Source organism: Micromys minutus, assembly GCF_963924665.1.
Source record: "Micromys minutus genome assembly, chromosome: 7".
NCBI lineage: Eukaryota > Metazoa > Chordata > Mammalia > Rodentia > Muridae > Micromys > Micromys minutus.
The window spans coordinates 72,577,600-72,603,631 of NC_137976.1; the positions used below are offsets into that span (position 1 = coordinate 72,577,600).

Below are 26,032 nucleotides of genomic sequence, written 5' to 3' on the forward strand. Positions count from 1 at the left end.
AATAAAGTGGTCCACTCCTGTCTGGAAACTATTTATGAAAACTGAGTGGAAAGAAGACCTAGCTTCTCTGTGACCATGCTTCTTGAACTTAACCTCCCAGGCCAGCCCAGCTTCAACACTTGACGGTGTCTCTCTAGGCTACCCACTTGGTAAGGTGCCCTGTCTGAATCCCCTTCGTGTACACTGCATTTCTGGAAGTCTGCGTTCTTTTTCTAACTTCTTAAATTCTAGAGAAAGAATTGACGAGCTGGTGACTCACCTGCCTAGTGAATACTTTCTTTAACCCTACGCCTGCAACATCGTCTGGCTGTGTTTTCACCAAACCCAAGTCCCTAAAAGCACAAAAGCAGGGTCTCTCTCCCAAGCAAGTGACCAGAAGTAGTCAGCAGATTTATATGCAAAGCATGTCTCTTCAAAACCCGAAACCAGCCACTGGTCACATGGTAGAGAAGCTAAAGAAGTAAGCATTCAGTGTGCATCCTAAGAGAATAGGGAGGCTCCCAACGTAGAAGGCAAGTGACTTGACTAGTGGCTGAACTCTGTCCCAGGCCTTGAGCTGACTTGTGCGACAGCAGCAGCGGTTCACGATGTAGGGCTGGTCCCTGCCATAGAGCAACAGGCTAGGCTTCACTTTATACCCTGGACGTACTTGAAATAGTTCGTCATGCATACAGAAGCCAGAGCCAGCAGGGAAAACTGCAAAACTTGAGAGTTTTCCATGATAAAGGAAGAGTTAGCTTAAAGGTGTGGGAGCTGCCTAGAATCACCTCATGACCTGACCCAAACCCTGGCTCTCAGATTTTAAGCCACAACCCATCATCCCCCATCCATCTGCAAGGAGCGACCAATTTGCAGAGACAAAGCCATTGCCAGATAAGTTATCCTTTTGTACCCAATGCAGGGCAGTAGGCAGGAAGAAGGCCTGGGAAGGCTGAGAGCCCTTGAGCTATGAAGGCAGCTGACAGGAAATCACTTAGCACCAGCTGCTCTAGAGCTGCCTGGGGTGTAGTAGTGAAAAAGCAGTGTTTAGTCCTTTGGGTTCCAGCCCCAAACCTAAACCCAGACCCTCTGGCCAGTACAGGCACTGGCTACTCCAGCTCACCTCAAAGCCTACATTTTGGTACCAGTTCTTTGCCCAAGATTGGAAGCCTGGTAATAAGAAATGCCTGGGCAATTGGATGACATCTTTGCATGGTCTGTGACCTCTATGCCCCAACTGCTTCCTGCTTCCCTCCAGCCTAAGGCTGGCCCAAAGCAAAGTCGCTCCACCTGGTAAGGTAAGTGCTGAAACTCAGCACAGGCAGAGATGTGTCCCTGGCAGAGCTCAGTGCCATCCTTACCTAGGAATGGACACTAGTCAATAGTCAGCTCAAACGGGACATACCAGCCTGGCTACTTTTTAATACTCCTGAAAGTAGGGACTTGGTGTCACCAGTGGGAAGAAAGGCAAGGATAACCTGAGTATATCCTATATATGCGTCACTTAAATTGAAGAATCTTCAAGAGTTCTTCTGACCAGTTTTTGTATGCACTAAGATTCTATTCACAGACTTATGTTCTGGGCGTGCTGCCTGCCCTCCTCGCACTTTGTATTATCTTCGTGAGAGCACTGACTGATTTGCTGGCACTCTTTATGACTTATCTGGGGAGTGATGGGTTTATCAAGGTTTTTGGATTTTGTGTTAGCCTCCTTTGAAATATAAACTTTTTAAACCAAAAGAACTGACCCATGAGCTGGCTTCAGGGTAAGTGACGCTGGACCACACAGCCAGGTGAACTCACTGCTGAGCTCACCTCCTCACACTCTAAAGAGCATCATTCTCTGACTATAAAATGTTACGTCAGAACAGTGGGAGGTCAACAGGTCATAAACGCCACTTTGCTTTAGAAATGTGGTTTGTTTTGTTGCTGTCTTGTTATAGTTACATAGTATTTTTATACCTTACTGCTTATTCTTGATGGCATCTGTCAGGTATTTGAAAAGATCAGAAATGAGATTTTTTTTTCCTCAAAAAACTCCTTTATTTTCTGATGACATCATCAGACAGTTTTCAAAATCCAAGTGTCTTTACTGTCTAAAACTACCATGTAAGCTGTAGACACCAACCCATGGAGATGCAAGCCCTGGTGGCCTGTCCTCTGTGCTGGAGGACAAAGAAGAGGACACAGCTGCCCTTGAACAGCTGAAGGCTGCTGAGCAAGGCTGACCGCACAGTGACGTGGGAGTGGCTGGGAGTTCACCGTGAGCAGCAGGACCAACAAGCTCAAGCACACAGAGAGCTCCCTCTTGGCCTCCCTGTCTTCTAGCCAAAGCTGTCAGCCCTTGGTGGCATGTCTGTGCGAGGTATAAAAATAAAACTTCTGTGTCAGACAGCAAGGCTTCGGCAGTGGCTTGCCATCGGTTGTGCTGTGGGGGACGAACCACATTCCTACAGCATCTGCTAGGGGCAAAGGATGTCAGGGTTTCAGAGCCCGTTGAGCCCAGGGCTTCTCTGACACCACCTTGTAGGGATCCTGTAAGCATGGCCTTAGAAGAGTGTGAGGACACAGGCACCAGCAGCCTCTGTCCACACAGAGCCCCCTGCTGCTGCTTTGTCTTGTTTTTAAAGTCTCACAACCTGTCTGTTCTGTTTCTTGTTCTTATTTTGAGACAGGATCTTCCTGCCTCTACTGATCTGGCCCCTACTGATGTGACCCGCTCATAGCCAGAGGAGTTAGCAGAGGAGGATAGGAAGGCAGGGTGGAAAGGCAATGAAGCCCTTGTGGACTGAGGTCCAGGGCAGGTGACTGTAGTGTGCTGGGCTGGAGAAGTGTCAAGACAGTCACACTCTGAGATCATGCAGCAGCAGCTGGAAGTGGATGAGGGGCAGGGCAGTAAAGCAGGACAGGCTATCCCAGAACACAAAAGGCCTCTGGTTTTAACATCACAAATGCAAACAAGTACTAGCTACATCCCAGAACCAAGATCTCTGGAAATTTTGTGGATTTGAGGTTACAATGTAACATGGCAAACTCTACAACAGTGCTTAGTGACAGAGAACCCAGTGACATGACCCTGCCTCCAGAGGGGGAAACTGCCCACACTTAACGAGGAAGCAAAGTGCTGAAGAGCAGGTGGCTGTGAGTGACGTGGACACATGGGCCCAACAGGTCATTTTCACCACACACACAGACAAAGTTGGCTAGCCAGGCACGCTAGCAACTGCCTTTAATCCTACTTGGGAGTGGGGAGGTAGAGGCAGGTGAATCTCCGAGTTCAAGGCCAACTTAGTCTTGGTGACTTCTAGGACAGACTGTCTCAAAAACATAAAAGGAGAAGGTGACTGGTTAGAAGGGAGTCAGAAAGGAGCCACCTGTTTATGAAAACCTTTGGCTCTTACAACAACAGTACATAATAACTGGGCTCAGCAGGTCTTCATGGCTGATGCAGAAAGGTAGGCAACTGACAACAAACATGCCTGTCCCAAGCAAGGGAGAACAGGTGCTTGGTGGAAGTAGTATCAAGGTAAGGAAGACATAAGACCCTGTCACAATAGCTTGGGAGCAGAAGCTCTTGCCTCAGGACCCAGACTAGGTAGGGTCTGAGGACCATTCTCAATCTCCTAATCTAAATGTCTCCCTATAGTCCAGGTTGTCCTTGAACACTCAACCCCTTTTGCCTTGGTATTCTGAATGCTGGAACTATAGGGGTCCCTTGAAAATGTCTCCATTTTTAAGAGGACACAGACTGTAGCACTGGCCAAGGAATGTGTTGAGTGAACACAGCCTTACTGGGGCAGAGACCACTGGCACCAGATAAGGATGGGGATGCCAGGGGTTCCGGGGGCCAAAACTGGACCCAGGTCGTAGGCAACAGGTTTATTAGTTCACAGCCCAAACTGATGACAAGGGCAGAAAGCTCAGGGACAGACCTGGAAGCCCACAACCCTGAATCCCTACCAGGATCCCTGAGGCCAGCCTTGTTGCTACCAGGAGCTGAAGTCCCCAAAGCCCCGACTGGCCCTTTTCTTGGCCACAGGGATGGCTGTGCTGGTGGATGGTTCTTCCTCTGCAGCTCGTTTCCTGAGATAGGAAGAAAAAATACTTCAGTTGCTACAAGAGAGCCAGCAGGCTATGCTGTGAGTCCCTTGAGAAACACTCCACAGATAGTCTTCCCTCAGAAGCACCCTCTGCACACAGTGCTGCTCCCACAGTCGAGCCAGTAAAGCATCATCGGGTTGCACAGGGGCCTTGCCTAGACCCTCATGAGGCAGGACCCGTAGCTGTAGTCTCCAGTCTGGCCTGTGCTGCTCCTGCCACTACCTGGTCCCTATGAAGCACTAAGAGGAGAGTTCCAGCTTCTAAAGGATAGGGGGGTGCCACCCACCAATCACACTCACGTCACTGCAGGGTTGATGTACTTGCCCACCCCCTGTCGGTATGTCTGGGGGCCCTGGACTCCAGGCTGGGGCTGGTTCATCTTGACCTTGGCCTCTGGACCCACTGGGTTCTGTGTCTTCTTCCGTTCCTGGGCAATCTGGGAGGAAGCAAAACTGTGTGACACAGAACCCAGGGCTGGGTCTTCTCATCCCAAGCTGGGAGGGAGGGCAGAGGCTGATCCAGAGCCTCCAGGTGTGCCCTTCTGCTCCTAACCAACAAGGACACGACCTGCTTGGCACCCTCCTCACCTGGGCATCAGCCTCCTCATAGGGGTCCACAAACACTGTGGTTGTACATATACGAACTTCTTCCTGGTGGCAAAAAGGGTCCATGAGCAGGCGGCAGACCCCCACAGCATCCAGTGGGCTGTGCTTTGTTCTCCCTGGGCACATACCTTAGGACGGTCAGTTTTGGGGTCACTCTCCACATTCTCCATAGCTGTCAGCGTGTCAAAGCCCCCGACAACCCTGTAGCAGAGGGACAGAGCTGGCTGGGTCTCCGAGCACTCTGAGCAGAGGAACATTATGGCAGACAGTACAGAGACTCAGTGAGGTCAAACTAGTTACCAGGCAGGACAGGATGAGCCACAAGAGAGGTGAGCCCCACATCACACCCAGCCAGGCTGGTCACAAACGTCCTTGCTTCCATACTTCCTTTCCCCCATTTGCTGAGACAGGGTCTCATATAAACCAGGTTGGCTTTGAACTTACTGAAACAGGCCAAGAACTAATAATCCTTAGGCTTCCAACTCTCAAGGGCTAAGAACACCAAGCTCTTTCCACCACTAGGATTGAACTGTCAGCATGGAATGCAAAAATACCATCTGGGCCTTTCTGGGAAAAGAGCAATGCGGTTCGGACTTCCAGACGGGGCCCTGAGAGGAAGTATGAGCTAGTGCTGCCTGGGGGGTCTCCTCTTCTTGACCCCATAGACCAGGAGAGCCAGCTTTCCCCATAGAACCCCAACAGTCCTCAGTGGTGATAGGAGGGGGATACCCAGGGCCACACTAAAAAGTGTACAGCATCTGCTCTTACCGTCCAAAGATGGTGTGCTTCTTATCCAGGTATGCGCAGGATCGGAATGTGATGAAGCTGGGGGAAGTACAGGGACATGAGGAAACAGCCGGCTGTCCCACCAGTGTGCTCTAGTCTAGTGATGACTGCTCCTCAGTGAAGACCTTTCTCAACCTGTAGCTTCCTTGGCCTTGTGTACTCCTGTCTCTGCTAAGGCCACACAGGTAAATGCAGACCTGGTTCTCTGGAGAAAGCCAGAGTTGGGTTGCCAACCTCCCATGGAAGAAAAGCAGGAAAGGCAGGCGGCCTGAGCATGGCTTTAGACTATTTGGAGGAAGGAAATGGGTTGAGACTCAGCCCCATCATGAGCCCTGCCAGGGGCAGATGAAGTACAACAGGCTAGACATGAGACTGGGGAACAGGGGCACCTGTACTCCCCCAACACGAGTACAACCTGAATAAACCAAATGGGAAGCAGGAAGTGTGAGGTCCTACCCAGAGTGGCAAGAGGATCCTGATCCTAGTGAGGCTCGGAAGGCTGAGTCTACAAGCTGCAATGAGCCTGCCTCACCCAGCAAGCAGGGGGCTGTTCAAACAAGGTCTCACCTGACCATGCTCGTCTTGACCTCACTATACAGAACCAAGGATGACTGAGCTGACTGGCTGCCTCCACCCCACAGGTGTGCACACACTCGACCTCTGCCTCATCTACCCAAAGAGGCCTTTGAGCCTACCCTTAAGTACTACCTGCAGCTTGGAATGCTATCTGACCGGCTGACTTGGGCTCCTTTATCCAAGGGACCTAGGCTTAGTCTAGGTGAGCAGTACTTTGATTGGATTTAACTCAGGCCCCACAGTTTTTAGGGAGAACTCTTAGGTTCTTTGAACACTACCCCCAGCAGCTGAGTAAAAACAGCTGGACATGGACTTACAACTGAGACTTGTTGGTGTTGGGCCCCGAGTTGGCCATACTGAGCACCCCACGGCCTGTGTGTGAAAGGTTGGGACGGAACTCATCTTTGAAAGGCTTGCCCCAGTATGACTGTCCACCTAGAAAAGAGGTCGGTCAGTCACAGGGCGGAGAAGAGAAGCATCAGGGAGCCTTGAGGCAGCCTCCTTGTTGACTCCCAGACTCCAGTGCCTTCTATATGAGCTGACACTGCTCTCTCCTGTGGGCCAGGGGCTGAGGCTCAGAGCTACATCATTTCAACGCATGGGTCCAAGTCATGGCTGGCCCATGTAGTTGAAGGCTTGGGGAAAGATTATTATGCCCTGTAGGAGCAATGGGGCCACCTTCTTGCATGACAGGAGGGTATGACCAGACCTCCTGAGAGTGAACAAGTGGGTTCTAAGAACCTCCCCTTCCTGTCTTGTTATGTAGGACCCCTGGGCTTAGGAAAGAGGAATTGATTCTGTGGAAAACTAAGGGGCATGCCCAAGGTAAGCCAGAAGGCCAGACACTGAATGGCCAGCCAGCCCCATGTCTGAAAAATTACACACCCAGAACATAAAACCCAACTCCACATCTATTATTCCAACAGAACAAGGCTGGTATTGGCACCTACCTGTGCCTGTACCTGTGGGGTCACCGCCCTGGATCTGCAAAGACAAAACCCAGTGAGATCACTGGCTCTGATGATGCCTGTCACCCTGCAACCCTGCCCACTAACTGCCCAGGCTTCCCACAGGTATGTGCTGCAGTGAGGACAGGGACCTGCTCTCTGACCCCAGGTCTTCTTGGGCAAGCACTAAAGGGCCAGCTACAGGCTCTCGGGCACAAGATACACCTGAAGACACTACCCTGGCCACACATGGCCTGGAACGAGGTCTGTGGACCAGAGCAGGTATGAGCCTGTTTCCTGGATATTGCCCACATCATCAAGCATCCACAGCCACAACAACCACTCACCACAAAGTTCCTGATGGACCTGTGAAAGATGGTACCGTCATAATACTGTTTCTTGCAGAGCTTGATGAAGTTCTCACAGGTTTTTGGAGTCTGCAAAATATCCCAGCACTATGAGGCCCAGTAGTTAGTAGCAGAGGCACACAACATGCAGACCTTTATCAACGGAAAGCTGCCGTCTGTGGACCTTGGGTCAGTCTGACCTCTAAAAGCTAAGCCATATGACACATGGGAAAACAGAGAGAGAGCCAGGGCCTTTCCTAGGATTTGTACATACACTTACTAGGCAGCCGAGGAGCTATGTTGCTAAAGGGACTCCAGGGAAGGAAGTTGGGACCCTTTTGGTGCTCAGGTGCTCAGGTGAACTCAGGCAGGACTTCAGCAACCCCAGAAACCACCTGGAGACAGCCATCAGACTCACCAGGTCACAGTGCAGCTCTAGGTTGAGGTCGCCCTTGTTGGTGTGTAGCCTCACATAGCCCTTCTTCTTCACAAACTGGTAGCGCAGCACATCTTCATCGATGACAGCTGCAAACAAGTCCTAAGCTCTGAACGCGCCCTGCACCAGAGACACCTCCTCCATCAGACGCCACGGTGTACCACACAAGGTCAGCACTAATGAGCTCCGTCAGGGGCACCCCAGCTCTGAGAAGAATGCAGGAGCCAATGGGGATGCGGAGGCAAATAAGCAGGAAGCCTCACTCGCTACCAGTGTGAGTTCTATCCCCGTGAACAGGGGGTAGAGGCAGCTAGTACCTGCTTCATGCGTGGTCTCAGGAACCATGGCAGTAGAGGTGAAGGACGCACTGACCTTCCCTGTGGAGTAGTGGGCCTGCAAGAAAACCATGTGCTTACACCCTACCATCACCTCTCACGTGCAGCCTCCCTGACCACCCACAGGCACAGGGAGAGCACAGCCCAAACTGGCTGACAAAGACCAGAGGACCAGATTACTGGTTCCCAGAGGAACAATCAGAGGCCAAGCTGAGGGAGTGAGGCCACTCTACAGGTCACAACTAACAACAGTCAGTCAAATGGGAAGAACTGCCTGCCACGTGTGCTGCCTTTCCCAGGATGCCATTGCAAAGGGACCTATAAGTTTATTTCTAAAAGTTTTTTGTTTTTGAGGTTAGAGTTTCTTTCTGTGCATCCTGACTGTCCTAGAACTCACTCTGTAGACCAGGCTGGCCTTGAACTCAGATCTGCCTGCCTCTGCCTCCTCAGCACTGGGATTAAAGCTGTACATCACCAACACCAGCTGGTTTCTTTAAAAAATGTGTGTGTGTGTGTGTGTGTGAGTGTGTGTGTGTGAGTGTGTGTGTGTGTGTGTGTGTGTGTGTGACCAAGTAGGGTGGCTCACACCTTTAGTCCCAGCACTTGGAAGGCAGAGGTAGGCAATCTATGTGAGTTCAAGGCCAGCCTGGTCTACAGAGTTCCGGGACAGCCAGAAATACAGAGAAACGCTGTCTTGAAGAACAAACAAAGCGATTATATGTGTGACTGCTCTGCTTGCACATGTACTTGGTTCCTTCAAAGGTCAGAAGATGAGTCAGATCCCCTGGATAGTTGTGAGCTGCTATGTCAATGTTGGGAAACAGACCTCAGCTCTCTACAAAAACAAGTGATCCATCTCTCTAGTCAAGGTTATTTTTATATACAACAGTACATGGAATAAATGTATTTTCTTCATCATATAGGGGGAAGGGAACCAAAAGAGGACTGCTCTACAGTTCAGTAATACCCAAAAGTACAATGGCTGTTTTCAGATAGGGAGATTGTAGATGAACTTTAGTTTTCCTAGATAGCTCCCTATGTGGGAGACTCCACCCCTGCCTTCCTCGTGGCTCAGGCTCCCAGACTCAGCCTAAATGGGAGAAAGACAGCACCTATGTGCTGTAGAAGTTCCAGCACTACAGCTGTAGATGGGGCATAGGTCAGACAAGCTCACCAACCCCAGGTAAGGCAGGTAAGGTCTGAGACCTTGGTGGCTATAGCAACCCCAGCCCTGCCTGGCATCACAGATCTGCAAGCCCTCCTATCTCAGTCCTGGAATGTGAAAGCTACCTTTGGCACACCAATGACCACTTGGCCTCTGAAGCCTGTGTCAAGAACCACAGCACAAGGCAGCCCTATTTCTGTTGAGCCACTGTTGCCATGGGACCCAGTTTGTCAACTATTCCTCCACCCTAAGAGTTTGCTAATCCCTAGAGGGCTCCACAGTTCTGAGAGGGTCCCAGCCACCATGCCACCAAATGCATCTTAGGCCCTGTCAGTACTTCCCCTGGGATCTGTCCATGGCTCACAGGCAGAGCCAGAGTACACCACTCACGGCATTCAGTTGATCCACTTTCTTCTTCTCAGGTGGCTTCATCGTAGCTGCTAAGATTTCATCTCCTTTGAATTCTCTGTAGAGCTCCTGTAGCGTCTCTCGGGTCTCCGCATTTGTATTTTTCAAATAATAAGATGGGTCTTGTTTGGCCCTTTCCTCATCTACAAAACAGTATATTGAAACCGAGTAGGCAAGATCCCAAAGAGTCTCAAGATGAGCTAACAGGAATAGAGATGGAGCTGGCAACATGAGGAGCCACAGGAGGGTTGATTAGGGCAGGGTTCTCTGGCCTCAGCACAGCCATAACTTACTGCCCTTGATCATCTGGCAGGAGCTCTAGTAGGTGCAGCAAATGGGAGGGGTGGGGGGTGAGGGCACAGAAGTCATCACAGTGCTTGGCCCCAGGCCTGAAGGGATGTCCTTCCTACAGTCAATGGGAGTCACCCTGTGATCTGCATACTGCAACCTTTTCACAATGATGTTTTGCTTTTGTGAATGTAAAAGTGTTTATTTCAAGGGAAGGAAGGCACATGTTGCCTACCAGGCCAAAGGCTGTACCTTACTGGACAGTGAGTCTCCCAAGTCCTGGCTCTGGGTTTTCTGAGCTCAGTTATCCCTGAGTTGTGTGTTTTACCTCTCTGTCCTGACTGGTCTGTAATGTTCATTAGGAGTGCCAGGAGCACTACTTCCTGCTAAGATGGGGCCACTAAGCCCTGGGCATGAGTCTAGCTGGCTCCTTGGTATGGAACAAGTGAGCTCCAAAACTTAGTCCACTCCACAGTATGTTATCATTTGCTCAATGGCAAGAACCAAACACAAGAAGCAGGAGGACCAAGGGCCCAGTCTGCACCCTAGACAAGTCTGATGTCACCTGTTACCCAGTCTCGCCGCTTGCAGCCCTCTGTCACTGTGTCCTAGAAAGCACAGTGCCACCAGAGCTAGGGAAAGGTGTTTCTTGGTCTTGGTGTTTCCAAGAGGATAGTCAGCTGTTTCTCTAACCGTCTGACAGACATGGTAGTGCATGCCTGTAATGCCAGCACTGAGAAGGCAAACACAGGAGGAATGCTGCAAATTTAAGGACAGCCTCATCTATAAAGCAAACTTCACAATCGTCAAGACTTCCCAAAATTTGAAAGCTAGGTAGGCAAAAAGCACTCTGGAGCCATAGTGTCTGGGCCCCCCAGAAGGAAGGGCTTGCCTGAGAATCTGTACTCACTCACAGCAGCCTTTAGTTGTCCATACCTGGATCTATCATTTTCATGTTATTCTTCACATGGAAGAAGCTGCTAACATTGAATTTGTCCAAATTGGTGGGGTCCTGTGAGAAAAGGACACTCAGAAGTACAACCAGACTGTGCCAAGCACCTCAACACCTGCACCAGGTGTTGAAGGCTGGACAGGTGCCTGCTGGGAAGAGGCTGCAGCTGAGCTGTGTGAGGACTGTGAAGCAGGGAAGGAGGCCCTGCCAACCGGGTGACAAGCAAGGTGGCTCAAGTCCAGAGCAGACTGCCTACCTGCTCATCAAGCAGTGTGCCCGCTTCTAGGCCACAAAACTAAGGAGTAAGGCTTGCTGCCAGGTAGCACGGGATGTGGACTGGGAAGCCACTGGACTAAGCTTCAATCAGAAAGGAACAAGCCACAGAGTTGTTTAACTCTATCCTAGCCTACGCTCTCTCAAGGCCATCCACACACCACCATGGGGACAACTGTGTAGATGCTGCTCTGGGAGCAGGGGTGGCCCCTGAAAAGCAGCCTAAGTGTCCTGATACCTAAGACAGTTATGGGGCAGGTGTGGCCCTCACACAGGAGCCATGAGAGCCAGAGGTAGTCATGGTCCACGGTGGCTGTGAGGAAGGGGATGGCACTAAACAATAGTTGGGAGCAGCAGCCAGGGATGTGATGGTACAGAAGACCACCAAGCCTGGTAAAGTAAGCTAGGAGGCAGAGGGTGGAGCTGAGGGTCAGGGTAAGGTTCTTCCTGAGATGCTACTTACCTGCAGGGTGATGATGTCTTGCCTGGAAAAGGGCTCATCAGTTAACAGGTCCCTCAAGTTCTTGGCCTTGATGTTTAGTTGCTCCACTGCCTAAAACAGGACAGAGAAACCACATTCCTTCTGGGCCCTGGAATAGAGGGATGAGGTAAACGAGCACACAGCCACTCTGGGGCACAGCTGCAAGTGCTCATCTGTCTGACAGAGACGAGCCAAGCTAACCTGGCTGCTGCAGGCAAGAGTTCCAACGAGAGCTCTCCTGCATCATGTCCTGTCCTCATCCTAGACTGAGCCAGGGATGAAGATGGCTACTGTCCCTCCTGCCAACCTGGCACTTCTCCTTCCTTCCATCTCCCTTTACTCCCACGTTTCTTCCAGAGTCTGGTCCATGCTGAAGACGGGAATACTTTCTGGGGTACAAGGAACCCTTATTTAACATCCCAAACTGCCTGCCTGGGTTTCAGGTCCAAAGGCCACCAGAGTCACCTGACCTTTATTTTAGAGACCATGGCTTGTGCTGGAGGCTATGAAAGCCACCAGGACAGGCACATGTGGGGCCCAAATTATAGTACCTCTCACTGCAATGGGGGTTTACCTCATAAGTGTAGACATTGCCAGTTGTCCTGATGGCCACAATGTGGGTGTTGTCGGTGAACACGGAGTACAGCACTGGACAGTGGTACTGCCCTGGAGAAAAAGCACACGCAGGGCTAGTGGCCCTCAAGGGCTTTGATTACACAGTCACGAGAGCACACATTCTAACTGCAGCCATACTGAAGCAGAAGAGAGTACAAGACAAGCTGGACAATTTACATGACGACGTCTCAAAGTGGAATTCTGAAGAGGAGGAGCAGGGCATTTCCCTAGCGTGTGCTAAGTTCTACACTCAACAAGTACCACAAGGAAAGGGAGGGAGGGAGGGAGGACAGAGGAGACAGGAGCAAAGAGACGGAAGCACCAGTACTGATCAGAAAAGGAAGAAGGCAAGACCTGGGAAGCCCAGGGACGGCAGCCATTCAGGCTCCATTTCTACACCATCAACCAACTCCTAGGCATTTTACACAGCCAAACTTGTGCTACTCAGAACAGCCTGGTAGCCTCCAGACTGGCTCAGATGACCACGTCCTCCTCTTAAAGCCATGGCAGACAGGATGACATTTATCTTTCCGGAGTCCTGCCTCCGCCACTTCCCACCTCTCCTCACCTAGCTCTCTACTCAGTAACCCAATGATGATCTCCCACCAGCAGGGACCTTGTCTACTGAGTCCCAACAGACAGTGCACATTACCCACATGAGCTCACTCAGCACATGCATACACACACTAAAAAAATAATAATAATAACCACTTAACCACTGGGTATATATTTCATGTAACCAGAGAATCCCTGTTCATTTATTTTATGTGTCACATGCTATTGTATTTTTATTTAATGTATGAGTGCTCTGCTGCATATACCTTCACATGCCACAAGAGGGAATCAATCCCCTTACAGATGGTTGTGAGCCACCATGTGGTTGCTGGGAATTGAACTCAGGACCTCTGGAAGAGCAGTCAGTGCTCTTAACCACTGAGCCACCTCTCCAGCCCTGTCACATGCGATTATTAAGATATAAGTCACTGCATTTTTCTTGTTTTAAGACAAGGTTTCTCTGTGTAGCTCTGGCTGTCTTGGAACTAGCTCTGTAGACCAGCTGGCCTTAAAAACAAAAATCCACCTGTCTCTGCCTCCTGAGTGCCCAGTCTGTACCCCTGATGCTGGTTTCCACAGACACCTTCCAGCACATCTCTGCCTGGAATGCTCTTCCCAGATCTTCACACACCCTCCAAGTCTCCTCTCAGGCCTGTCTGCTCTCAGCGGCATCTAGAACAGAGGGGACATCTGATGCACTAGTCATATTTTGCCTAGATTCTGCCCCAATGAAAGCTCTTCTCACTCAGGGCTGCACACACGCACACACAGACATGCACACACAGCCGCACATGTGCCTGACCCCCACCTGCACATCTCTAGGCAGGCAGTACAGAAAGATCTGCTCAATGAGACATATATGACCTATGAACCCAAGGTTACTGTATAGCAGACAATGAAGATACCTCCCCTCCCTATGTCTGCCACACTTCCCTGGAAAACACCAGGTGAGCACTGACAGCAAACTCACCCATGGCACTTGTACCAGAGTGAAAAGGAGACCCCCCCCCAGCCAAGACCACAAAGGGTCTGCACAAGATTGTTCAGACCCCAGGACAGGAGCACAGGAGCACAGGAGCATGGCAGCTGTTGCTGCATCTGGACAGGCAACAGGAGGCCACAAAGGGACTCAGAGTAGGAGGCTCCAAGTGAGGCAGAGGTGATGACAGTCGGCTCTTGAGTGGGAAATGCGTCCCAAGCATCCACACCACAGTTTGGCTGGCTACCCTGGGCCTGGCTCTGAGCAACTTCCACCTACGGACTTGAACATCCCACAGTCTCACCCAGGGCCCAACTATGGCACTAGCAGCTCACAACAACCTAATTTCCTTTGTGGGATCCACCTATCCTTACTTAAGCCACCTAGACCTTTGAGAAGTCATGTGACATCTGGAAAACCAAAAGCAAGTGTCGAAACGAATGAGGCTGGAGATGAACCTCTGAGAACACTGGGTTAGCAAGTGGCCCCATGTTCAACCTCCAATGACAAGAGAAAAGAAAGGAATGTCTGAATATTAGACACAAAGTCAGTGAGAGTAGGAGCTTGGGGTCTCTGTGAGACAGTCCTGAAGCTGGTACAAAAGGGATTCTCACCTTCACTGTTCTTTGCAAAGTTCAGCTTGATCAGGGACTTCCCGTCAAGTTTCTGGAAGACATAATTAACAACAATCAATAAGGGTGAAGTTACACAGAAGCTACCAAGACAGAAGCAACAAGAACAGAACAAAAAGGTCTCTGCACAGCTGACCCTCTGCAGCTTACACAGAACTGGAAACCTCTCTGTAAGACACAGCCAGGACTCCTGAGGCTTGGAGATGGTTCAGCAGTTGCACTGATGTATATGTAACCCTTGGGCTGTGAGCATATCCCCAGATTTATAAACACACAAACACCACCAAATGTAAGGGTAGTCACTGGGCAAAATGACAAGGGTGTGGGATAAAGATTGGTGTGTATTTCTACAAGATCTTGTATGTGTTAAGTGTGTGCTCTACCACTGAGCTCCATATCTAGCCCTTGTCTCAACACCTGACTTCTGAAATTCAAAATGTGTGTAGGGCCATTCTACTTCACACAAGCCTGTGAACCTAAACTCAATCCCTGGAGCCCACAGTGGAGGGACAGAACCAACTCCTGAAAGTGTCCTCCGCCCACATTTGCACCATGACATAATAAATTCAAACACCCACATCATGATATTTAATAATAATTAATAAAGGCACTAAGTAAAATAAAAACATATGAGTATATCTAACACAGGCAGGAAGCCAAGAACAGACTCAGATCGTGAAGGTGTTTATCACTGAGCCTGTCTACACAGAGGAAGACAAGTCCCTGACCTGCACACTGTAAACTCACACACATACAGAATGAGTAAATGTAAGGAAGCTACTGAGAGCACCTCTGTGCTCTGCTTACACTACAGTACCAATTCTGTTTAAAAGGAAACAAACACTGAAAGTAGAAAAGGCAGATGCTAGAGCTGACGAGTGCTTAACATAGGTAAGACGGCAGGAGTCAGCATGCCCACAGACGAGGAGTGCTAAACTGAACATACCCCTGCGTTCCATGAACAAAGGGAATGGCAAAGCTCTATGTAGTTTGCAAGTTACAGAAAACAGCCTGAATGAAGAGATTTGATATCCCAAAGAGCACCTGTGGTGCAGACTGCAAACCTAAGATGCGCCCAGGAGCAACAATAACAACGTCCAGCAGAAAGAGGCAGAGGCCACAGAGATCATGAGGTGGCAGACAGCAGGGCAGGCTGCAGCAGAGAGCTCCAGGGCGGTCTGTAGGTCATCACAGCCTCAGAATGTCAGCAAAGCAGAGCACAAGGTAAGGCAGGGGTCTCATATTGAGGAGACTCGTAAACGACGTTGTCACCCAGCCCGAGCCCTCAGAAAAAGCTCCTGGAGGTTCATGACTGACAGCTACACCCTCAAGTGTGAAACACCAAGGAAGGAAAGCAAACCACTTGGGGAAGTAGGTAAACCACAGAAATAGTCTAAGACCCTGAGTTGAGCACAGCCCCCTTTCCTCTGGAACAGGGAAGACAGGCTGGCAACAGTGCAACTACACTGGAAAGTCCCTGGAATTCCACACCGGCCTCAGACTGCCACCAGAGCCAGAAAGACTGCAGCCAGCTTCCTGCCACCCCATTTAAGTCTTTTTTATTTATTTATTTTTTAAGATTTATTTTATCTATACGAGTACACTGTCCCTATCTTCAGACACCCCATAAGAGAACATCAGATCCCATTCATTATAGATGGTTGTGAGCCACCATGTGGTCACTGGGAATTGAACTCAGGACAACTGCAAGAGCAGTCAGTGCTCCTAACCACTGAGCCATCTCTCCAGCCCTGGAGGTTATTAGAGTCTTAAACGCTTTTGTTTTGTTCTGTTTGGGAGTTTGTGGGGGGGGGGGGAGGCGTTGTTTTGTTGGCGAGGTGCCAGAGAATGTAAACCACAGCCTTCTTCAAGTGAAGCAAGTGCTCTACTACTGAGCTGTACCCCAACTCAAGTGTTCTTGCCAAGAGAATGCCAATCGCAAGCTGAGAAGTGAAGAAGGAATTTGACCTGCTCTAACGGGAAGGTAGAATCACCATACTAAACACATTAAGAGCTCCCTAGATCCAGATGGAAATGTTCCTCCAAAGTTTACAACACTCAAAAACCTGTGGATAGGACTTTCCTTCAAAAGAGAATCTTCAAGGAGGTCATGATGTTAAGATCAGTCACACTGGCACCAGCAGTGCAATAGGCCTGGCCTCAGACCCGGAACCAGGTTTTACCAGCCCTTCCTGCTGATGAGGACAGTGACAATTACTCAGGAAGTTCTTGCTAAACTGTGCTAGGTGACTGCTGAGATCCACAGCCCTAAGGATGATTTGCTGGTCAGTCTCCACAGTTCTTACTCTCTGCCTCTTACACAGACAAACACATGATCCCAGACTCTCCCTGGGGCCACTGGGCTCCTCAGAGCACCTTTCTGACAAGAGCTGTCCTCAAGACAGGTCAGGAAATGACCCTGTCTGGGCTTCCAACACACCCAGACTAAGTCTAAGGCCATGAAGGGTCCTTAACATGGCATCTAAATGCCATCACCTCTCGTCCTCAGAAGTAAGCAAAACAGCAGCTCTGAAGAGGCATCTCAGCCCATTATCCCCTCCTCTCCATCCCTCTCTGTCACTGAGGTGACACTCCTGACCTGATGCCCCCATGTTAGAACCAGCACATACCAAGTTGGTGTCTTAACAGGCACAGCTGAACAGATGAAGAACTAGGCCCACAAAAAGAAGGGAGACAGACCTCTGAGACACAAAGGGACCAAAGGACTAGAGGTTTAGAAAAATGCATGGAAAATGAGACCAGAGAATGAGCTACAATCTGGAAATATTCTTCTGAGTGTCAGAAGTCCCAGTGTTGGATTTGTGTGCAGGTCATATAACACATGACTTAGCTGATGTAAATCTAGCTTTCTTTCTACCCATTTAACAAAACAAACTGAGCCAGGAAAGCTGGCATATACCTTTAATTCCAGCACTGGGGAGGCAGAAGCAGATGGAGCTCTGAGTGTGAGGCCAGCCGGTCTATAAAGTGAGTTCCAGCACAGCCAGGGCTACACAGAGAAACACTGTCTCAAAAACCAAGACAAAACAAACAAACAAAAAACCTAGACTATGTCTAGAATTGTCGAGATCATGGGCAAGAAGTATTGTCTTTTGCACACTGTTTTTAAGGGGTTAAAATGAAAACAACTTTGAAGGACAGCTGGCCAGTAGCTATGAAAACTGACTCAGTAGTCCTAGAAGTACAGACCAGCCACAGTTGACACTAGACCAAAGATGGCTCGGTGTGTAAAGTCACTTGCCGCCAAGTCTGCCAACCTGAGTTAGTTCCCTAGACCCCACATAGTGGGAAGAAAGAACTGAATCCTACAAGTTGTCCTTTGACCTTGTGCCATGGCAAATGAACCAATGTAGATGTTCACACAAGCTTACACACGTTCGAAATTAGGCAAATAAATGTAAAAACCACACTTTTTAACCAAAAGTCTCACAGAAAAGGTTGTGCTTGCTGCACTAACTCCCTTGAGACCCTCAGTATCTTGCAGAGCACACAGAGGAAGACCCGGTCCCAAGCAAAGAAAAATATAAGCAATGGAGATCAGTACTGAGACTGCTCAGGACACCAAAATCCATAATATTCCAGTCATATAAAATGCCGTAGCTACCTACCACAATCTAAGTGCTAAACACACAGTTATTCTCTGATACTGCTTAGGAAACAATGACATGAAAAACATAGATACTCAACTATTTCTTTATGAGCATGGTTGACTGAATCCAAGAACACAGAATCTGCAAGTACAGAGTGCCACTGTATGCACTCATGAGTCACGCAGAGGCAACACTCCTGGAAAGCACAGGTCTGTCATCCCAGGCTCTGTGCAGTTCTCTGCTGAGTACCTGAGCACTGCACAGACAGACAGACAGACAGGCAGGCAGACAGACAGGAGCAGAGCCGGGAACGCCGCAGGAGCACCTACCTCTCCAGTGCTGGGGTTGGTCCCATACTTCTTAAGCCATGGCACAATGTTCCTGATGGGAAGGAAGAGAGAATAAAGTGTCACCAGGGATCTGACGGATGGCTCTTGCACAGGGCCTGAGCTGCCAGCCCCACAAGACATGGCAATAACAACCATCTGTAATTCCAGTTCCAGAGAATCCATGTCCTCTTCCAGCTCCCACAGGCACTGCCGAGGGTGCCATACACACAGACATGCACACACATGAAATAAAATCCTTAAAAAGTAAAGAAAAAAGATCACCAGAACACATGGCAGGCAGTGACAACACGTGAGGCTGCGACCAGGTGACAGTGGAGAGCAGGCGGCACCTGATTACAGACAGGAGAGTACCTTAACGAAGGGGGTGCACTTCAGTGACTGGAGGCTGAATGGCGTGTGCACACTAAGAATGTGCGTTTCCACTGAGCTACACTTGGCATTTGCAGGAGTTTTACTGCAGTTACATATAAATTAGAACTTTAGCTGGGCAAAGGGGCAAACAAATGTCAGTATTATCTATATGACACATACTGCGTCAGTATCAGAAGTTATGCTGCAGCCATGCACAGTGGTGAGAAACGCATGGCTAGCTATTTGTGAGATTTATGAGAGCGGGAAGTCACCTGAACTGAGGTATTCAACACCAGCCAGAGCAATACAGTGAGACTCCCCTTCCCCCTGCACCCACCAAAGAGATCTGTGTACAGTGCCAAGAGGGCATAAACACTCACTGATGATCCTGGATAGTGAGAATTTAGGATCTAAAACAAGCTTGGCTAGAACATAAAACAGGGTGCAGTGCTTCCGAATATGGTGCTGGGCACGGCACACCTCTCACAGCTCTGCTTGCAATACAGAGAGCATCCGGCACATCTTTGTTCCTTCCACATGACGGAAGGAGCTGGCCTCTGGGACATGGGGGAGAACTCATCTTCACTCCAAGCACTGCAACAGCATCTGCCATCTAGTGCTGCCTGCTAGAGGTCACAGAGCACTTCTACTATGTCCCTGAAGGCCTGGTTGTCCCTCCCAGTTACCAAAGAGGCTCACCCAGACATCAGGACACTTCTAGGGACAAGATTTTAGTAACCTAGACCCTGCTAGAGCCACAAACTCAACATTCCTTTCTCTAATTATATCAAGAATCCTGTGTACCTGTTAAATCAAAATTAAATGTAGAGTGCTAAGGAGACAACTTAGTGAATAAGGTACGTCCTACGCAAGCACAAAAGCCTGAAATTTGTATTCCAAGAACCATGTTAAAATCAGACACGGGGCTGGAGAGATGGCTCAGTGGTTAAGAGCACTGACTGCTCTTCCAGAGGTCCTGAGTTCAATTCCCAGCAACCACATGGTGGCTCACAACCATCTGTAATGGGATCTGATGGTGAGTACAGCTACAGTGTGCTCACATACATACATACATACATACACACATACATACATAAACAAATCTTAAAAAAAAAAAGGCAGCCAAAGACAGCACCTATCTGTAATCTTAGTGGAAGCTGGACTCACTGAGACAGGTGGAACCAGGAGCCTGCTGGTCAGCCAGTCTAATTGACAGTGCCAAGTTCACTGACAAGGCCTTGTCTTAAAAGAACAACAGAGAAAGCCCCGAGGTCGACCTCTGGCCTCCACATATACATGCACCTGAACACAACTACACATACACAAATACCACACACTCAGGTGGGCGGGTGGACACACACACACACAGATTAAAAAAAATTAACAATTCAAGAGGAAACTCACAGCAAGTCAAAGACGACACCTTCCGGGGTGCAGACTGGGTAAACAAAAGGCTGGAGAGAGAGACTGAAAAGAACAGAGATCCCTCATCAGATTCTAGGCACACTGAGCATGCTCTGCTTCCCACAACCTTCCCCACAGTTCCAAGTTCCCTCTGCCCCTGACGTCACACCACTGAGGATAAGCCACTGTCCCGGGAGGTGCCTCAGTACTTGGGGCAGCAGCGGCCCACTCCATGTCATGTAAGAGAGAGGTCTCTCGTGGTGGCCTTGAGGAAGGAAGACTGAGATTCCCTCTCCAGATCCTTACATAGCAGTCAGACAAAGCTTTGTCCCCAGTGTCATCCTTCCCCACACCGAGGTTTACTGAGGTCCCTGTAGTAGACAACACTGTACTCCACCCTGATGTGTGCTGGGAACACCACTGAGACAAGACGGAATCGTGGGACTTTCTGAAACATGGACTGAGGACTGAGGTGGACAGCAGCCTCAGCTACCACAGCCTCTCTTCACACATCTGAGCTGCTCGCTGAGTGGCCTGTGCCACTGCTTTTCCTGCTTTCTTGTACTCTGGAGCAGAGGCAGGCCGAGCTTCTTGAGTTTAATGCCAGTCTGGTCTATACATTGAGTTCCAGATCAGCCAGAAGCCAGAGCAGCATACAGACGAAATAAACAAAACAAGGACTAGAGAGGTGGCTCAGTGGTTAGAGCACTGACCGCTCCTCCAAAGGTCCTGAGTTTAATTCCCAGCAACCACCAATACATAATGAATTCCCAACTTCACACCAATGGTACTTGAGCATCCCTAAACTTAAAATCAAAATGCTCCAATTCTAACTTTCTTAAAAGGTTTGGATTTGAGGATATGTTAAGTTTTGAATTTTTCAGTTCAAGGATGATCAACTGTCTGTGCAAAAGTCTACGCAAATATATTCCATATGTAAGTATCGCATCCCGTAATCCTAATACTTGGGGAGGTAGCAGTTGGAGATTCAGGAGTTCAGCCCAAGCTACAGTTAGAAGACCATACCTTAAAACACACACACATATTTTGGGAGAAATGATACTCAAACAAAGCCAAGGGAAAATAGAAGGCTTTGAGCTCTTACCTGCAGTGGTCAAAAGGTAAGCGGCGAAAACTTGTCTGTGTGATATCTGTTTAAGATGAATTAAAAAACAGAAAACCGATTTGGAAAATATTTCATCTATGTATTCCTACCATTAAAACCATATTACTACGACAGGCATGATGACACACTACTTTAATACAGTGCTTGAGAGGGAAGCTGAGGCAGGTGGAACTCTGTGAGTTCGAGGCCAGCCTGTTCTACAAAGCGAGTTCCAGGATAGCCAGGACAGTACACCAGAAACCCTGTCTCAAAAAACAAAAGACAAAACAAACAAACAAACGAAAAAAACCTACATTACCATGAATTAAATCTTTTGTTGCTGTTGTTTTGAGAGAGACAAGTGTGTTAAGTGTTGCTATAGAGCAAATCCAGGCCTTCCATATGCTATATGCTATATGCTATATGCTAGGTGCATCACTGAACTATACCTCCAGGTCCTATACTAAGAATCTTTCGGTAGTTGCTTGTCAATGGTGCCACACACTTTTAATCCCAGCATGTGGGAGGCACAGGCAGGCAGATCTCTGCATTCAAGGCCAGCCTGGCATACCATGCAAGCTCTAGGACAGCCAGGGCTACACAGAGAAACCCTATCTTGGGAAAAAAATCTTCTGGTAGGAGCCTACAAAGATGACAGCTGGGCAGTTAAGAGCACATTCTGGTCTTATACAAGACCTGAGTTCAGTTCCTAACATCCACATGTGGTTGCTCACAACTGCCAATAACACCAGGGAACTTAACACCTCTGGCCTCTAAGGGCAGGTGTCTCTAAGGGCAGGTATCTATGCATGCATTCATGCACACAAGCACACACCTAAAAATAAGAGGTTCTAGAGAAATGGCTCGGTAGCTCAGTGTATTTCACTGGAGAGCCCATCGATGAGCTCTAGGTTTAGTGACAACACAAGACAGGCTGAGCAGTGAACCACACCTTTAATCCTAGCAGTTGGAAGCTAAGGCATTATTTCTATGAGTTAAGGACCATCTTGATCTACATAGTGAGTTCCAGGGCAGACAAGGCCACATGGAGATCCTGTTTCAAAAGCAAACAAGGGGCTGGAGAAATAGCTCAGAGGTTAAGAGCACTTAATGCTATCGTAGAGGACCAGAGCTGGGTTCCCAGCACCCACTCTCCTCTGGACTCCAGGGTACCCACATGCATGTGACTCATGTAGACAAATACAAACACATACATATAAGTAAGTCTTAAATAAAAAATGCAAAGTAGTATGAAAACACAAATTTTTAAGATGGATTGAGAATGACATGCAATGTTGACCTCTAGCCTACAAACACATGCGCACCCACCTGCACATACAAACACATGCAGAACCTTCTGTTTGCTTTTTTGAGATGGGGTTTCTCTGTATAGCTCTGGCTATCCTGGGATTAAAAGCATGTACCACAACACCAGGATTCACATAGCATCTTTTGATATTATCAAATCACAGATCAAGGCCAGGCATGTTAGCTCATGTCTTTAATCCCAACACTCAGGAGGCAGAGGCAGAGGCAGAGGCAGGTGAATATCAAAACTAGCCTGGTCTACAGAGTGAATTCCAGGACAGTCAGACTACACAGAAAAACCCCACCTTTAAAAAACCAAAACAAACAAAAAAGTAAACCGTGTGTGTGTGTGTGTGTGTGTGTGTGTGTGTGTGTGCACAGAGAGAGAGAGAGAAAAAGCTAGAGATGGCTCAGTGCTTAAGAGCCCTATTGCTCCTCCAGAGAATCCAGGTTAAGTTCCCAGAATCCCATGATGGCTCACAACTGTCCCATCACTCCAGTCCCAAGAGACCCAATGCCTCCTAGGCCAGACATATGCAGACATAACCCTCCCTCCTATACGTTAAATAAGTGAACCTTTAAAAACAACATGAACCAAGAGTGAACTCCATGCATGTCATTCCAGCACTCAAGAAGCTGACATAAAGAATCTTAAGTTCAAGGTTAAGTTCATTGCCTGGGCTCTATGGTATAGGCTAGCTGAGCTACGAAATAAAACAAGATAAATCTCAGACCAGCAACATGGCTCAGTGGATAAAAGCTCTTGTCATGTAAACCTGACCATCTGATTTCAATTTCTGGAACCCACAAAAAAGGTAGGAGAGAGCCAAGTCCAAAAAGTCAACCTCTGGCTCCACATAGTACAATGACATACCCAAGACTGGTCACATCATATACTAAATAATAAAATCCTAAATTAAAAAAATTAAAAAATAAAGACTGACTGTAGGTATAGCTCAGCAGTGGAAGCATATGCAAAGGCCTGGATTTCATCTCCAACATCCTGAAAAGGTGAAGATACAGCAACAACAACAAGAACAAAACCTGTATTTTTGAGCTGGAAAGGTATCATATAGTAAAGCATTTACCTAGCAGGCTGGCACAAAGCCATAGGTTCAAAACCAGATGGGCTTAGGAATGCATACAATATTTTGGTTTGTTTTTCCAAAGCAGAATTTCTCTGTGTGGCCCTGGCTGTCTTAGAACTCACTCTGTAGACCAGGCTGGCCTCAAACTCTGAGACCCACCTGCCTCTGCCTCCCCAGTGCTGGGATTAAAGGCGTGCATCACAACCACCCAGCACATAGAATTCTTTTTAAACCATGTATTCATTTTTTAAATATTTATTTATTTATTTTATATATGAGTCCACTGTCACTATCTTCAGACACACCAGAAGAGGACATCAGATCTCATTACAGATGGTTGTGAGCCACCATGTGGTTGCTGGGAGTTGAACTCAGGACCCTTGGAAGAGCAGTCAGTGCTCTTAACTGCTGAGCCATCTCTCCAGCCCAAAACCATGTATTCTTTACTAATTAATACAACTATGACGATGACTGAACACAGTGGCACAGGCACACATTTGTAATTTCAGGACTGGTGAGGCAGAAGCAGAAGGATCTTGAGTTCAAGACCAGCCTGAGCTATCTTTAAAAGAGAAAAAAATTTGATAATGGAGAGATGTCTTAGCAGTTAAGAACACTGGCTGCTCTTCCAGAGGACCCAGGTTCCAGCACCACATCCCACCTGTTCCACAGGCAGCTCACAACCATCTATAACTCCAGTTCCAGGGGACCTGGCACCCTCACACAGAGGTACATGCAGGCAAGACACCAGTGCACATAAAACAAATGAATCCTTTTTTCTATAGCCTTGGCAACTTTGGGTATTAACCTTCCTTTTTTTTTCTCCTATAAAGAATAAGGTTATAGCACTTCATAAAGAAAAGGCCATTTTAAGTTATACTTCTAAAACCTCTCTAAGATATAAGTATACTCCATGTTGAGCATATGTCCTCTTTTATTAACTACAGACTCAGCCTAGTTATCTACTGTAATGTCAGTGTTCTGGATCACGGAAGACAGCATTCTTCAGGACCACCAGCATCCCCTTACCTGGCTTCCTGCCACCATAGAAATGAGTGTACTCAGCACAGGTGATGTACCTGAGGAAGACAGAGTATATGTGACTGGGTCCTGTCACAGAAAGATAAAGAGACATTAACAGTGTCTTGTCCAGAAGGAAATGAACTGGATCTACAGACTGTCTGACAGGGACAAAGAGCGAGGCATACAAAGATCTGGGGAGCCCTTTACAGCAGGACAAGCTGAATGTGTTCCAGAAAGGAGAAGGCAGAGAAGAGCGTGCAGCAGACACAGAAGCAAGGGCAGTGGCCCAGTCACAAATGAGCCAAAGATCAAGCCAAATGTTTGCCTAAGCATGATTTGGGAAGCTGGTGGGTGAGTTTGAGCAGGACACAGACAGCTCCAGCTGCTCTGTGCATGTTTCTACTACGTTAGGATGAGAATTGTCTTCAGTCTATAGATAGTAAATCAGGGATCCACTATGTAACCACTGGGCTGGGCTAGGAGTAAGGAATGCTTAGGTATGAAAATTATCAAGTTCCCTTTTAGTATACTAGTTTTTGAGAAAGCTGTACGTTTTCCGAGTGGAGAACTGAGTAAAAGCTGCTGACTTAGTGCAAGAGAGACTATTAGAACAGATTCACAACAGAGATGATGGAGACAAGGGGAGGAGAAGCCCAGCAAAAAGTGATCATGTACAGATAAAAATACAAAGTGCATGATCTCACTAAGGTCTGGCTTTGGAAAGGGAAGAAGCCCAAGGACTGAAATACTAGATCTGGCAATACAGAAGTTAAAGGCATCCTTGCAAGCAGGTGGAGGCGAAGCGCATCTGACTATATTAGTTTGAAGAGACAGCAGAAAACAGAAAGTACAGTAGCAAATGGGAGGGGAATGTGAAACACGGCCTGCTATTCAACTAGACGGTTTTCGCCTGTGTGTGGGCTAGCAGGCTCCAGCCAGGACGAAGCGGACCTGGCTGTGCAGACAATCAACTCAGGGGCAAAACTCGCGCGCAGAAAGGGAAGCGATAGAGGAAAACCCCAGAAGTTAGTCCGGACGCAGAACGCCCTGGCCCGCGTAGGTTGCGTTGAGGAACGATACCGCGCCCGTGAGAGCTGAGGCTTTCAGGAGATGACCTTCAGCACGTAGATGAGCTGAGACGAGAGACGCGGCCCAACTTACATCTTGTCCTTCTGGTGCTGTCGCTTCCCCATGGTAGCGACGAACCGAAAACACCACAGTCGACAGACACACCAGCTCAAGCTTTCTTCGCTTTCTCAACTACTTCCGGAGCTCGACCCACCGGGTCCCGGAAGTGGGCATTAAGCATTCTGGGAGTTGTGGTTTCCAGGT

At 48.5% G+C, this 26,032-nt stretch overlaps 1 protein-coding gene across 1 annotated transcript; it reads right to left on the bottom strand.

Moving 5' to 3' along the window:
• Positions 1-2,035: 2,035 nt before the first annotated feature.
• On the bottom strand, positions 2,036-25,948 carry PPIL2 (peptidylprolyl isomerase like 2). The gene is made up of 20 exons (XM_080918855.1): positions 25,862-25,948; positions 24,707-24,756; positions 21,282-21,327; positions 20,177-20,239; positions 18,401-18,452; positions 14,443-14,494; positions 12,254-12,345; positions 11,662-11,751; positions 10,910-10,985; positions 9,668-9,828; positions 8,095-8,170; positions 7,760-7,866; positions 7,342-7,431; positions 6,998-7,031; positions 6,365-6,482; positions 5,454-5,510; positions 4,814-4,886; positions 4,668-4,730; positions 4,380-4,516; positions 2,036-4,062 (listed from the first exon to the last, which is right to left on the bottom strand). The coding sequence occupies exons 1-20, from the start codon at positions 25,891-25,893 to the stop codon at positions 3,966-3,968; spliced, it is 1,566 nt and encodes a 521-aa protein (XP_080774981.1). The 5' UTR covers positions 25,894-25,948; the 3' UTR covers positions 2,036-3,965.
• Positions 25,949-26,032: the final 84 nt, after the last annotated feature.

Excerpts from the sequence above, each read along its gene's own strand:
- PPIL2 (XM_080918855.1), bottom strand. The coding sequence starts at position 25,893 with ATGGGGAAGCGACAGCACCAGAAGGACAAGAT. Across the intron at positions 24,757-25,861 it reads CAGCACCAGAAGGACAAGAT|GTACATCACCTGTGCTGAGT; the intron begins GTAAGTTGGGCC and ends TGTCTTCCTCAG. Across the intron at positions 9,829-10,909 it reads CATGAAAATGATAGATCCAG|ATGAGGAAAGGGCCAAACAA; the intron begins GTATGGACAACT and ends ACTGTTTTGTAG.